Source organism: Eptesicus fuscus, chromosome 23 (genome assembly GCF_027574615.1).
Source record: "Eptesicus fuscus isolate TK198812 chromosome 23, DD_ASM_mEF_20220401, whole genome shotgun sequence".
NCBI lineage: Eukaryota > Metazoa > Chordata > Mammalia > Chiroptera > Vespertilionidae > Eptesicus > Eptesicus fuscus.
The window spans coordinates 2,317,983-2,333,407 of record NC_072495.1 but is presented as its reverse complement, the minus strand read 5'-3'; the positions used below and the strand labels follow the sequence as shown (position 1 = coordinate 2,333,407).

Here is a 15,425-nt window from a genome sequence, read left to right as displayed (position 1 = left end):
GGCCTTCCTTAAAAAAAACAAAACAAAACAAAACAAAACAAAAAACAAAAATAAATATATATATATATATATATATATATATATATATATTCTTGATTTCAGAGAGGAAGGGAGAGGAAGAGAGAGCCAGAAACACCAATGAGAGAGAATCGTTGATCGGCTGCTTCCTGCACGCCCCCTACTGGGGATCAAGCCTGCAACCCGGGCATGTGCCCCTGACCGGAATTGAACCTGGGACCCTTAGGTCCATAGGCCGACGCTCTATCCACTGAGCCACGCCGGCCAGGGCCGAAGCCCTCCTTTTTCAAATGACAAACTCCCTGGACACGGCCACCTGCTTCTCCGCCGTCCTCCGCCCGGGGCGCCGGCCGGCTGTGTCCTGCTCAGGCTCCCTCCGGCTGGGCCTCCCCCAAATGCTCCCGCAGCCTCTCTCCTCTAGCTCCTTCTCCACCATCCTCTGAGACCCCGCTCACAATGTCTCCTGAAACTGCCCACCCTGGGTAGGGGCGTGTCCTTCTTTGCGATCCTCTCCCTCTTCTTGGCTGCGGCTCCCCAAGCATCTCTCCCCCATTTAAATCAACACGTCCTGCTGAAGCCGTTCACACGGGTGCCTCCCCGTTCCCTGTGACTGAACCTGCTGGGGACGGTCACGCGCCCTCTCTTTACACCAGCACCCACCACAGCTCCCCGCTGGGATCCCACAAAGGCGCGTGCAAGCGAAGTGAGGGAGCTCCCCAAGGCAGGTAGGGGTGCCCCTCTGGGAGCGGGCTGGGCGTGCTGTCGGGGTGGCTCACAGCTGAGGCCCGCCCTGTGCCCCAAGTCACAGCCCTTCCCCAGGGGCGCTCAATAGCCGGTGCTGGTCCAGATCGGGTCCCCAAAGCCGCGGCCCCTTGCCTTTGAGGGCCAGCCCCACTCAGAACCCTCAGCGCTGGCTGCCGCCTTTGCTGTACCTGCATCACCATGCACCGCCCTCAGCCCCGCCCGCCCACTCCCTCCTCAGTGACCTTGCATGCACGTCTCCATCCCATCACAGGCCTCTCCAGTGAGAGCACCCCGTAACAGAGCGCCCCTGCAGCTTCTCCTGACTGCGACCCCTGCAGCACGTGATCTTTTCTGAGGGGTCCTTAGTGCTTCCAACGGGACAAAGGCCATCAAACAGCTCCTCCCATGGCCCGCATTTCTTCCAAAACATTGCACTTTGCCATTCTCTCCCTTAATTTCCCTCCTTTAACGACAGACTCAATCGGAGACTTAAGTGCCCAGAGCTGCTAGTGCTGGTGACTCTCCCGGGAACAAAGAACTCGGGAGAGATGCGCAAACATTCCGAAGGAAGCCCGGCATGCTCTCCTGCCATGTGGCTGCCGGAGCCGAGCTGAGCGGAGGGCCTGGCCCGGTTCTCGGGGTGGGGGGACAGTGGACAGAGGGGACTCACAATGGCCACAGTGCTTCCACTCGCTCAGCCCCACTTCCTCTCTTGGCTGAGGCTCAGCCCTGACTCGCGGTGAGGTGGGGTGTGGGGTGTGGGGGGCTTTTCTGAGGGTGTGGTGTGTAAGCTTGTGCCAAAGGGGCTACTGCCTCTGCAGGTGCAGCCTCTCCCCGGGATGGGGCAGAAAGGAGCTGAAATGGGCATTCCTGTGCAGCAACCTCAGGAAGGCGGTGTCGGGGGGGGGGGGGGGGGGGGGGGAGGGGGGGGGAGGGGGCGGGCATTCCAGGCGGGAGCGGGCTCCGGGGAGGAGTTCCTCAGCCTCCGCTCAGGGGTGACTATCCCCACCCCAGGCTGTAACAATGTGGCTGAAAATCAAGGTCCATCTGTATGAGCAAAAGCAAAAGGGTATTTGGTCAAAGGCTGTTACCTTAATGCTGCGTCTTCTATTCTTTTTTCCTCTCTCCAGCTGAAACAGGTAGCCTTCGGAATTGGTGCGGCTTATTTTCAGCTGGTTTCTTCGGCTTTTCTCTGAGTTGAGTTGGGATTCACTTTCTGTTCTTGGAAGAATGGGTGGGAATGTGACCCTGGCCGAGGCCCCTGCGCGGGGCTGCACCTCGGCCAGCTGTGCCAGGGCTTGCTGGTGCTGCTCCATGAGCCGCCCCAGCCGCGAGCCTGGGGACTCCTCAGGGGAGCTGCCGGGGGAAGGATGGAAGTTCCTTACGGGGAAAAAGCACAGATCTGTTAATAAAACCTGATACATACAGAGCACAAAACTCTTTAGCAACCATTATTTTGATGTATTTCTTACTCCATAAATCACTTTAATGACCTTTTCATACATGAATTTTGTAACTCAAAATACTTCTATTAAAAAAATAAATAATATATATATATATACTAGAGGCCCGGTGCATGAAATCCATACACTCAGGGTGGGGGGGGGTCCCTCAGCTCGGCCTGCGCCCTCTCACAGTCCGGGAGCCCTTGAGGAATGTCCAGTCAGCTAGCGGGCCTAAGCCGTCAGTCGGACATCCTTAGCACTTCCGTGGAGGTGGGAGAGACTCCCACCACCGCTGCTTCGCTTGCCAGCCATAAGCCCAGCTTCTGGTTGAGCGGTGCTCCCCCTGTGGGAGTGCACTGACCACCATGGGGCAGCTCCTGCATGGATGGTCTGCCCCCTGGTGGTCAGTGCACATCATAGCAACTGGTTGTTCTGCCATTCAGTCAATTTGCATATTAGCCTTTTATTATATAGGATTATTATTGATTTCAGAGAGGAAGGGAGATGGAAGAGAGATAGAAACATCAATGATGAGAGAGAATCATTGATCGGCTGCCTCCTGCATGCCCCCTACTGGGGATCGAGCCTGTAACCTGGGCATGTGCCCTTGACCAGAATCGAACCTGGGACCCTTCAGTCCACAGGCTGATGCTCTATCCACTGAGCCAAACCAGCTAGGGCTATTTTTATCTTTAGAATAATCTAGCTTTTATTTATAACTCTCATTTATTGCACTTTAAAAAGAAAAACACCATTTTTAAAAGTCAAAGAATTTTCCACTCCAAAATACCTAATAATGCTGGATTAAACGAAACAAAAATCCTTTTCAACATACAGTTGAATTTGTATGAGAAGCAGGGAATCTTCAAAGACAAAACAAACAAAAACCCTAAAATTAAAGCAGTTTTGCGTACACTGAAGCTATTAGGTCCAAAACGTCGCCTGAGTTTTAACGTTTAACACCGGAGCCGGATATGTGAGGCCATGGCCCCACGTGCAGGGGAGTCAGGTCGGAGATGCCTGTGTGAAGCTGCAACCCTCAAAGAGCTACATCCTCACCACAAAGGCGGAGTGGAGAGAAGCTCACTCACCAGCCACAAGAAACAGCAGGGCAAGCCTACCTGTCTTGGTCTAGGCTCCGAATTGGAAAAAAATTTTCTGTGAATTTCCATGGAAAAATATTTAGGGTTCAAATTTACCTTACCCACATAATCATGGAAACTTAACGCAAAGAAATTAACATAAAAATGATCGGGGTGCCTCTGTGGTAACGGGGGAAACAAATAAAAAGTTCTCTGGAGGGATACACTGTCACCCAGGCTGCCTAGCAGTCTACAGACAAGATGGCTGAACATAAGCTAACAATCCCAAATCCTAGAATAGATGAGGATATATTCTACCAAGTATGAGAGTTAGCAGACAAATATGCACACACACAAAGCAGTAGATTATTTCTAAGAACTTCAGATAATAGAATATTATATGACATTCACAAAGTAAGCATGTTTAAAATCATTAAAGACACGAAAGAAGAAATCAAAACTCTGAGAAACATATTTGGAAAAAAGAACAGGAAGGTTCTAATCAGAACCACATAGAAATTCTAGACAGAAAAATTACCCTCATTAAAATGTATAACTCAATGGGTACATTCATGAGAATTAACCCAGCTGACGAGAGTTACTGCACTGCAAAATGCATCAGAGGAAACTTCTCAGAAAGAAGCACAGAGAGATAACAGCTGAAAAATAAAGAGTTAAAAAAGACACAGAGTCTAAAATAAAAGAATCTAATATACATGTATTTGGTGTTTCCAGAGGAAAAATAAAGCAAATATGGAAGACATAATATTCAAAGGGAAAATTGGTGGTAATTTTTCAGAATTTATGAAAGAGATGAATCCTCAGATTTAGGGAATCACAGAAGAATAACAATTAGGATTTAAAATTTCATACCTAGATAATTCACAGTGAAACTTCAGAATACTAAAAGCAAACAAGAGACCTTAAAACCAACAAGAGAAAAATAGACAGATTATAAACAAAATGAATAATTATCTTGATAAAAGACTTTTAAAAGAACACAAACTAGGAGAAAGAAAAATAATGTTTTTAAAGAGGTTAATTCTCTATCAGGTTAAACTATACTTTAAGATAAAGGATAAAGTAACTGCAGGTAAGTTTACCAGTGCTGGAGGCTAATTCCAGCAGGTCATAAATGCAAGAAGTTCATCAAAGGTTGATGAACCTTGGGGCTTCAGCAGGGCTGAATCATATTACCTGCTGCTGAAATAGCTGAAAGCATTTCCCCAAACCTGAAAATCTGCATATATTATTGCCTGCTGCCAGACAGCTGAGGGCAGTTCCCCCAACCTGATAATCTACCTTTGTTTTGTATATCTGCTTTGCTATAGGGCAAAATGTGTTAATATAAAGTGAGGGGTCCAGAGACTCAGAGAACTCAGCTACTAAAGCTAAGCCCTCCCTGGCTCCCCAAAAATGCCTTCCAAATTTATATTTCATGTCTAGTCTCTTTATTAATTTACTCAAAGCTCCTTCTCCAGATTCCTGAACCCTTCTAGATGCGGATAACACCCTGGCATACCAGTGACACACATACTTGCTGAAAGAACTTCTAGAGAATCCACTTCAGGAAAAAAGAATAAAATAGAAGAAAGAATATGAGGCAAAACAATAAAGCCAGGTGGGTGTGAGTCAGTGGTTGAGAGTTGACCTATGAACCAGGAGGTCATAGTTCCATTCCTGGTCAGGGCACATGCCCGGGCTGTGGGTTTGATTCCTAGTAGGGGGCATGCAGGAGGCAGCTGGTCCATGATTCTCTCTCATCATTGATGTTTCTCTCTCTCTCCCTCTCTCTTCCTCTCTGAAATCCCTAAAAAATTTTTTTAAAAACCACATTAATTAGCAATTAGTTAAATCTAAACCATCATTGACTCGAGGGGACCCAAGATGGCAGTGGAGTAGGTAGAAGCTACATTTACCTCATCCCAGGATCAAACTGGGATTACAACTAAAATGCAGAGCAATCAACCTGAATAACCATGAAGACCAGCTGAATAGAAGTCTTATAACAAAGGGTTTGCAGATGATGCCCCGTCAAAGCTGGTAGGAAGGGTGGGGAAGTGCAAAGGGCTGGCCCGATCCGACAGGCAGTGGCTGAGCTTCTGGAAGGATGTATCAGCGGCAAAAATTTTCCCTCAGGAGAGTGGGGTCTCAACCCAATGCCGGGCTCCCCAGCCCAGGGCATCAGAGTCATGAAGAAGCGCCCACATAACATCCAGTGTGAAAAGCAGTGGGGTTTCTGTCTGCCGGGGAGAGACAAAGTCCCCTGGAGATACAGGCACCTTCTTAGAGGGCCAACACACACAGCTCATTGGCAGCCACTCACCCTGGGCTCCGGGGGAGGGAGGGTGAAGCAGACTCCAGTCCTGTGAGGAGAGACTGGGTTTGTGGCTCTTGGGAGGAAGCTGAAGGGAAGTCACCAGGATCCCTGTGCCCAGTCCCTCTCCCACACTGCACGTGCCATCTTTCTTTGGTGGAGCAATCACCTCCACACCGCATCAGCCTGCGGGGGAAGCAATAGCCACTACCTGGTGACTCACTGAGAACCGACCTCCTGCAACTCAAGTGCTGCCAGAGGCTCTTCCAGTGACCTGGCCAAACAGGAAGCTGCCGGCAGAGGGAGGCAGAGGCAGATCTTAACAAACACAAAGAGGCACCCAAAATGGGGAGACAAAGCAACATGCCTCAAATGAAAAAATAGGAGAAATCTCCAGAAAAAAAGCTAAATGAAAGAAATGAAGGGAAACAATTTATCAGAAATAGAGTTCAAAACAATGGTTATAAGAATACTCAAGAAACTTATGTGAACGAAAGGAGCCACATGCTAACCTGAAAAACTCAGGGGAGGCCTGTGTGGCAATCTTGAAAACTCAGAGGCCTAAAATAACCACAAAAGATGGTCTGAAAATTAAATATTTAACTACAAACAGGTTATAGTGGGCAGTCATTCCTAGGCTGATATTTTCCCTGACAAAGACCAACTTAGATCTTTCCTGAGCCCATTTGCCTTTTTGCCTCTAAGATAACATATCTGTGAGATGTCTGGGTAACTTGTAACTTCCTTTTTTTTCTGGAGCCCCTGAGGCACAGCCAAATGTGGTGGGCGCCAGGATGGATGCCTCAAATTCCTTCATTATCATGTTAATTGTTCCTGTACCCACCTAAGTATGTGTCCATCATTTTACTTTTTATCCAATCCCAGGGGTTTCCCACCGTTTGACTTTATCCCACCTCCTTAATCCGTCACCAATGAATTTCACGTAACCCACCTATGTCCCTCCTTTGATTGCAATGTATAAATACAGATGTAACCCGCCATTCCTTGGAGCATTATCTCAATTCATTGAGGTTCTGCTTCCCGGCATATGTCAACAGTTTGGCTCAAATAAGCTCACAAAAATTCTTTACAGGTTTCAATGGTTTTTTTCGTTAACATTACTTGGCGTAGTCGGCAGGATTCCAAAGAAAACTCACTCAGGATCATCCCTTGGACTTGGACTTGGAGCTAGGATCCAGCAAAGGGCCCATTGAGCCCACCGGTTCTCCGCCCATTGGGTGAACGTGGGTGAGTTGTCTCTTGGATCCAGGACCTTCCCTTGCTTTGGTAGAGGGTCTGACTTTATTTGAGCTGTGTTTTAAAATCCTTGAGGTGGAACCAGGGTTGACAGAACCCCAGGTTAAGGGTTGGCAGAACCCAGGCTAAGGCGGGACTGGAGGAAAAAATGGGTGGCTGGTTTTGATTTTGGCTTTTCAATTGGAATTGCTGAGAGTCTGAGCAAAAATAACCTTCGCCGTATAAATGAGCTGAACTCATTCAGCTCTGAAGATAAAGGGGCAACATTTTTTATTTTTAAAGAATAGTCCAATTCTGAGGTGTTCTTAGGTGACTAAGAATTTTGTGAAGGTGTCAGAAATTCAGGAGCCCCATCTGGAAGTCCCGACGCAAATGTGATTAACTAAATGGCTTATTTGGGGGCCACCATAAGGGTTGGTCTGCCCGGGCCCCAAAACTTTTTGTGGTTTTAGACAGCCGGGAGAGAAACTGAGGCCACATTTGACCTACTACATAACATATCTAAAGTTTGCTCAGATTACAGATATCAAAAAAAAAAAAAAAAATTAACATGGGAAATTGTGCCTCCAAGGCTAGAAGCTCCCACGACCCCAGCCCTCATTTAATACTCCTGATAAGAAGCCTTTACTTGCAAGTACTTTACAGAAATGAGAAGATTTAACTAGAAAATATTAACTGAGGAATGGCCAAGAAAAATGCAGTCTGTTTGGGGTACCTATGTTAATATTTTGCATGCAGAAATTAGAAAATGCTGGCTCTGAAATTAAACTGAATGAGTATATGGGAAGCATATCTTGATTTGGAAACTAGAAGCTTCTAAGGAAAAGCATAAAAAAAATTTCTTCCAATAAGATGGAAATTAATAAAAAAGATTTTGAGAGACTGTCTCAGAACTATTCTGAAGTTAACAAATGTCTACAGCCATTTTTGAATAGTCCTTTGGGAGTGTACTGAAATTCTAGAGAGGGGCAGTTCCCGAACCGGGGACAAAAGACACTGCTTTGGTAATTTTAATGCTGGGCATTCTCTGGTGTAAACATTTAGTGTGTTCTGTGACCCTGTATAAGAGTGTTGATGTTTTTTTTGTGTGCCTCTTTGTTGTTGTTTAACTTGTTGAAAGAAGAGGCAAGTCTTGCTTCGGGGAAGCCTAGTTGTGTGTGGTGGGGTTGAAAGTGTGAGAGAGATTGCAAGAACGTCCCAGCAGCTGCCAAGAATTCTTCATCTTGGGGGCTCTTCTTGCTCTCCCTCTCAGGGTTCAGCCTCCAGAAACAGCTAGTGAGATTTCTGTCTGTTTGTCTGAAATATAATTGTGGCTGTCTATCTTTTAGGGATTTCAGTTTGCTCTTTCCTTATTTGTTGTGAGAATAAACAAATCATCTTTTCTGTCAAAGAATAGTTTAGACAGCCTCCATTTTGGACTGTGACTTGGCAGCCGCCGTGTGGCCGCATGGCTTGCTGCTCCCCTTGAAAGAGCAAGGGCCAACCCCTCCCTTTGAATTAGCCAATCGGGAAAGACCGTGTGCCTGAGCTCCAATCAAGAGCAAGGACAGGTCACGTGCGTTGTTAAGGCACTCTGCTTCAGAAAGAAACTTGCAAAGATTCTCAGAGCCAAGTTCAAACAGGAAACTTTAGGAGGGTAGCATATATCCAGTCAGGGACACTGGCAAGCCAAGCTATTCTAAAAGGCCATAGTAATCAAAGCAACATGGTACTGGCATAAAAACAGACATAGAGGCTAGTGGAATAGAATAGAGCCCAGAAATAATCCCATGCCTTTACGGTGGTCAGTTAATATTTGACAAAGGAGGCACAAACACACACTGGGGTAAAGACAGTCTATTCAATAAATGGTGTTGGGAAAATTGGACTGATATGTGCAAAAAAAAAATGAAAGTAGGCCACCAACTTACACAATACACAAGAATAAAAATGGATTAAACTTAAATGTTAGACTCAAAACCATAAAAATCCTAGAAGTAAAATCTTGGACATTTCTCATAGTAATACTTTTTCTGACATATCACCTTGGGCAAGAGAAACAAAAGAAAAAATAAGCAAGTGGAACTACATTGAACTACACAGTTTTTGTACAGCAAAGGAAAGTATCAATGAAACGAAAAGGCAACCTGCTGAGTGGGAGAACATATATGCCAATGATACCTATGATAAGGGCTTAATATTAAAACTTTAGGAAGAACTTATAAACAACACCAACCTCTCCCCACCAAACAGTCCAATTAAGAAATGGGCAAAGGTCCTGAATAGATACTTCTCCAAAGTGGACATACAGGTAGCCAATAGACATATGAAAGTATGCTCAATGTCACTAATATTCAGATAAATACAAATTAAAACCACAATGAGATATCACTTGACACCGGTAAGAATGGCTATCATCAATAAGTCAACAAACAAGTGTTGGTGAAGATGTGGAGGGTATGCATATTGGTGCAGCCAGTGTGGAAAGCAGTATTAAGTGACCTCAAAAAATTTAAAATGGAACTGCTTTCTGACCCAGAGATTTGACTTCTAAAATACATCTGAAGAAATCCAAAACTCCAATCAGAAATAATGTATGTACCCTTATGTTCATTGCAGTGTTATTTACAATAGCCAAGATTTGGAAGCAGCCCAAGCAGCCCATTGGTAGATGAGTGGATAAAAAGCATGGTACATCTACACAATGGAATACTACTCAGCCATAAAAAAGAGAACATTACCCTTTGCAACATCATGGATCAACCTGCATAGTATTACGCTAAATGAAATAAGACAGTTAGAGAAAGACAAATACTATATGATTTCACTTATATGTGGAACCTAATGAACAAAATAAACTAACAAATAAAACAGAAACAGACTCATAGGTACAGATAACAGAATGACAGCTGTCAGAGAGGAGGTGTTTTGGGGGGCTGCGTGAAAAAGGTGAAGGGATTAAACAAAAGTGGTAGACACAGACAACAGCATGGTGACGAGCAGAGGAAAAGGTGGGGAGAGGTAGGAAGGTAAGGTGGGGATAAATGACTTGAGGTGGTGAACACAAAATCCTACCTTATAATAGAGAAACAGAAATTTACTGTACTTCTGCTACATCCACAAGCCAACCCACCAGCCAATCAGGAGCGAGTAAATTAACCCAAAAAATATGTCAGTGGCCACAGAGCTGGAGAGAGCAGGAGGCTTGGGTCGCCCCTGGCGATGGAGGAAGCGAAGCTTTCTGCCCACCCTGGCCTGCCTGGCCTCTGCTCAAGGCTACAAAGTTTCAATTATAGAAGATAAATAAATCCCAGATACCAGGCCTCCACTTGGGTCACCAGGGGGCGTGGCTGGCCTGCAAACCACCACAGACCCCTCGAATAAAAGAGTAATATGCAAATTGACCATCACTCCAACATACAAGATGGCTGCCCCCATGTGGACACAAGATGGCCACCACAAGATGGCCAGCAGGGGAGGGCAGTTGGGAGGGTCCAGGCCTGCAAGGGAGGACAGTTGGGGGTGATCAAGCCTGCAGGAAAGGGCAGTTAGGGGTGACCAGGCTGGCAGAGGAGGGAAGTTGGGGGTGACTGGGCCTGCAGGGAAAGGCAGTTGGGGGGAACCCAGGCCTTCATGGGAGAGTAGTTGGGGGGGACCAGGCCTGCAGGGGAGGGCAGTTAGGGGTGACCATGCCTACAGGGGAGGGCAGTTAGGGGTGACCAGGCCTGCAGGGGAGGGCAATTAGTGGCAATCAGGCTGGCAGGGAAGCAGTTAGGCATCAATCAGGCTGGAAGGGAAGTGGTTAGGGGGTGATCAGGCTGGCAGGCAGAAGCAGTTAGGGGCAATCAGGCAAAGGCAGGCAGGTGAGCAGTTGGGAGCCAGCAGTCCTGGATTGTGAAAGGAATGTCCAACTGCCCGTTTAGGCCCACTCCTATCAGGATCATGCCTAAACGGGCAGTCGAACATCCCTCGAGGGGTCCCAGATTGGAGAGGATGCAGGCTGGTCTGAGGGACATCCCCCCTGCATGAATTTCATGCACCGGGCCTCTAGTACAACATAAAGATGATGTATATAGAATTGTACACCTGAAACCTATATAATTTTATTAACTAACTAAAGGTGCGGTGCATGAATTTGTGCACGGGTGGGGTCCTTCTGCCTGGCCAGTGATTGGGGCTGATCAGGGCCATCTTACCCAGTCCCAATTGGGGCTGCTAGGGGCCAGTGGCCAGGGAGGGACCACAGAAATGACCATGGGAAGGCTCCAGGGCTTGTCTGGCCCCGTCTTGCCCAGGCCCAATCGGCTGGACCCCAGCAGCAAGCTAACCTACTGGTTGGAGCATCTGTCCCTGGTGGTCAGTGCACGTCATAGCCACCGGTTGGTCGACCGCTCGGTCAGACACTTAACATATTAGGCTTTTATATATATAGATATCAGCCCACTAAATTCTATAAAAAAAAGAATAAAAACATCACTGACTCTATCCTACCTAATAAAAGAGTAATATGCAAATTACCCATCACTCTGCTACACCCACAAGCCACACCCACCAGCCACGCCCACCAGCCATGCCCACCAGCCAATCAGAACGAGTATGCAAATAAACCCAACCAAGATGGCTACGGGCACAGAGAGCAGAAGGGAGGCTTGGGTTTCCTAGGCAACAGAGGAAGCCAAGCTTTCCGCCTGCCCTTGCTGGCCTAAGCCTCCACTCAAGGCTACAAAGTTTCAATTATAGAAGGTAAACAAATCCAAACAGAAATGGCGGCAGCCACGGAGCTGGAAAGAGCGGAAGGCTAGGGTTGCCCCCAGCAATGGAAGAAGCAAAGCTTTCCGCACACCCTGGCCAGCCCAAGCCTCCACTTAAGGCTACAAAGTTTCAATTATAGAAGATATACACAAACCCCAACAGAAATGGCTGCCGGCCATGGAGCGAGCAGGAGGCTTGGCTCTGCTCCAGGCTACAAAGTTTCAATTGTAGAAGGTAAATAAATTCCAGATACCAGGGCCTCCAATTGGGTCACCAGGGGGCATGGCTGGCCTGCAAACCACCACAGGCCCCTCGCTCAGGCCGCCCCATGCCCCAAGGGAACCCCCACCCTGATCTGGGACACCCTTCTGGGCAAACCAGCTGGTCCTCACCCGTGCACCAGGCCTCTATCCTATCTAATAAAAGAGTAATATGCAGATTGACAACCACTCCAACACACAATATGTCTGCGCCCATGTGGTCAAAGATCCTGCCCCCATGTGGACACAAGATGGCCACCACAAGATGGCCAGCAGAGTAGGGTAGTTAGGAGGCACCAGGCCTGCAAGGGAGGGCAGTTGAGAGGGACCAGGCCTGCAAGGGAGGGCAGTTGGAGGCGATCAACCCTGCAGGGGAGGGCAGTTAGGGGTGACCAGGCCGGCAGAGGAGGGAAGTTGGGGGCAATCAGGCTGGCAGGGGAGCAGTTAGACATCAATCAGGCTGGCATGGGAGTGGTTAGGGGGTGATCAGGCTGGCAGGCAGAAGTGGTTAGGGGCAATCAGGAAGGCAGGCAGGCTAGCAGTTGGGAGCCAGTAGTCCTGGATTGTGAGAGGGATGTCCGACTGCCCTTGAGGGGTCCCAGATTGGAGAGGGTGCAGGCTGGGCTGAGGGACACCCCCCCTGCCCCCGTGCACGAATTTCGTGCACCGGGCCTCTAGTATAACAATAAAAGTAATGATTAGTTTTGGAGATATAGGGTTTTGGATAATATAACAAAAATATAATATGTGTGGCAGAAATAGTGATCTGGTAATAATGATCCATTGATATGGAATATATTCTAGAGAAGAATGGAAATATTAATTTTACACCAGAGTAGTTAAGTAAGTAAGGTAAAAGAATAGAAAGAGAATATATATTTCCAATAGAAAGATAAATATGCATTTCCCTTTTTCTAGGGAAAAAGTAACAAAAAATATTCTATCAGTTCAAAAAAAAAAAAAAAAAAAGATGCAAAGAAGAAGGACCAGTCAAGATGGTAGAAATCAATTCAAATATATGAGTATCACAATCAATGTGAGTAGTGAAAGTTGAAATCTGCCTACAAACAATAGAACAAAGTGAAACAAAAAGTACATATTACTTGAATAGTTTTACAAAAAATTCTGTGAAATCTTCAAGTAATAGAAGTATCCTGGAGAATGCAAAATAGGAGAGAATTCCTCATCTCCTTTTATAAGGCTGGTGTATCGTCATAATCCATTGGAGATGGGGCCAGTGGCAGACAGGAAAATTCCAAGCCTGGGTCTTTCATATTTCTCTCCTCCTACCCTCCCTCCAACCTCTGGTTTAACTAGAGTGCAAACAGTAGATGAGACAAGGAAAAAGAAAAAAAATACATGAAAAGTGGACTATTTTAGGCAGAAATTGGAGCCAAGAATGTTGTTAGGTAAATTTTTCCTTTCCTCTGACCATGCCATGACCCCCAACCCCCCGCCACTTCCCATTCTTCCTCTCATGTCTTTCTCCTCTAGAAAACCACTTGAGAAAATAGCATTCTTACCATAATATTTCCAAGTTCTTATATCTGGTCTCTGTGTAAGTTGGTTTGGGTTGCTTCTTAGTTTCAGTTGCTCTGTTAACATTTACGTTAGAAGCAGACTGAGAGCCTTTGTAACTTAGGGGCACTTGTCTCTTAATGAGTCCATTAGGGTAGTTCAAGTCCACATGGGAAAGAGTGTTCATGTGTAGCTGCTGGTATGAAATTCTGTCCTCTTCTTGGTCTTTGCGTCCTCTTTTTTTATTAAAAGTCATCACTGAGTGATAGCCAGGAGCATTTTTATATAATAACACCTTGTCAAAAGTCTGCTGTGGTGGAGCGAATCTGTGGGAGGTCCCATGGGGACCCTGGCCCCGAGGAGCCCCTGAGTGTTGCAAGTCCCTGCGGGGGGCGTGCGTGACTGCCGCTGTCTCATGCCTTCTGGAAGCATCGCCAGGCTTGTTCTGAGTTTGTTGCGGTCTGGGGGTGTTTTTCGGGTTTCCCTGACTGAAAACCAGCTCCTCCGTCACCAAAGACTTGAGGCCGTGCTTGCTCTTCTGCTGGGTGCGAGCCCTGTGCCCGGCTGCTCTTCTGGAAGGCTGCTGGCCACGGGCCGCTTCGGGAGACCGCCCTCTGGGTTCCTGACTCGATGTCGCACTTTCGTATTGAGACCAGTGTTCCTGGTAATTCCAAAAAGATAGTTTGGGTTAATGTAAAATTAAAAGATCGGCACTCTTCACACATTCAAATTAGTGTTTCATTGAGGAGCTGAGACTCGCAGGAAGGTGACCGTGGCTTTGAAAGGGGACAGAGACCACGGAGGTTCTGGATCTCAGGCCATGAGAGGAGACAGCTCGGCGACTCCTCCTGGCGATTTTAGATTATACATTTTCTAGAGAGAAATAGAGAGTTTAGAATGGACTTTCTATCAAGGACAAGACTTTGACTTAAAATCTTATAAAATGAAATGTTACTAAGTTGGGGTGGGGAGAGAAGCTTTACCTCTAAAGAGCTGCATACAAAGAAAATGCAAAATATTTGTTTACTTTATTTATTTATTTATTTATTTATCCTCACCCGGGGATATTTTTCCAGGTGAGGATTAACAAATTTTTAGAGAGAGTGGACAGGAGGGGGAGAGACACAGAGAGAAAAACATTGTTGTGAGAGAGACACATCTAATGGTTGCCTCCCACACGAGTCCTGACCAGGGCTGGGGATTGAGCCTGCAACCAAGGTACATGCCCTTGATCTGAATCGAACACAGGACCCATTCAGTCCGCAGGCTGATGCTCCAGACCGGCTAGGGCAAGTTTACTTTAATGAATATGAATATTTTAAAAATATTAACTAGAAAGAACATTAATGATTTGCTTTACCAACCAGGCACAAGTTTAGTATGAAATACACTTCACTTATCTTATCTTTTACTCATGTAGTTTAGCAGCTAGAAATGACCTCTTCACCAGATGGAACAAATTGGATTTTATAAGAGTCTGCACTCTGATAGGACGTCTGTGAAATCACAAGGGTTGTTTTGCTTCTGTTCCTTAACGTAGCCTGTACGTAGGCAATCAAACATCTGGGGGAAGTATTTCAACTTCACAACAGTCTTCATGCTTTTCAAAGTCTTATAACAACAAAATGTACTCCTGATACAATAGATACACTATATACTAAGTCATTTAGAAATATTTTTCAAGGAATAAAGCACTCATTACTTTGTGAAAAATTCGCTGAGCTAAGAAGCCATTGGAAAGAATGATTAACTGCTCACTGAAGACAGTCAGGTGGCCATATGCATCTGCCTGGTACATAACTGTGGCTCATGTCTCCTTTCTGAACACACGCGTATGAAAGCTCTGTGGTCTGAATCCACAAAACATTAATCAAAATATGCAAGTTACCAGGATCATTTGAGAAAAAGAAGCTTAAAGTAAGTAAATCATGTTTTTGCTTAAACTGTTTAGCTTGCTATGAAGAATGATCAAAGTATTGCAATGAATTCAACTTTTATTTCACTTTCCTGATATAATCGCTAAGACTCATCCTATTCTTGATTATTTAGGTGG

The 15,425-nt window shown here is 46.1% G+C and overlaps 1 protein-coding gene across 2 annotated transcripts in view; it reads right to left on the bottom strand.

The window, feature by feature from the left end:
• The window catches only part of JHY (junctional cadherin complex regulator), a 108,483-nt gene that overhangs the window by 16,746 nt on the left and 76,312 nt on the right, over positions 1–15,425 (bottom strand). For both annotated transcript variants that reach the window (XM_028135773.2, XM_028135774.2), the window contains exons 3-4: positions 13,378–14,033; positions 1,854–2,142 (exon numbers count right to left, since the gene is read on the bottom strand). In XM_028135773.2, coding sequence (XP_027991574.2) covers positions 1,854–2,142; positions 13,378–14,033 — 945 coding nt within the window. The remainder of the gene's footprint in view (positions 1–1,853; positions 2,143–13,377; positions 14,034–15,425) is intronic.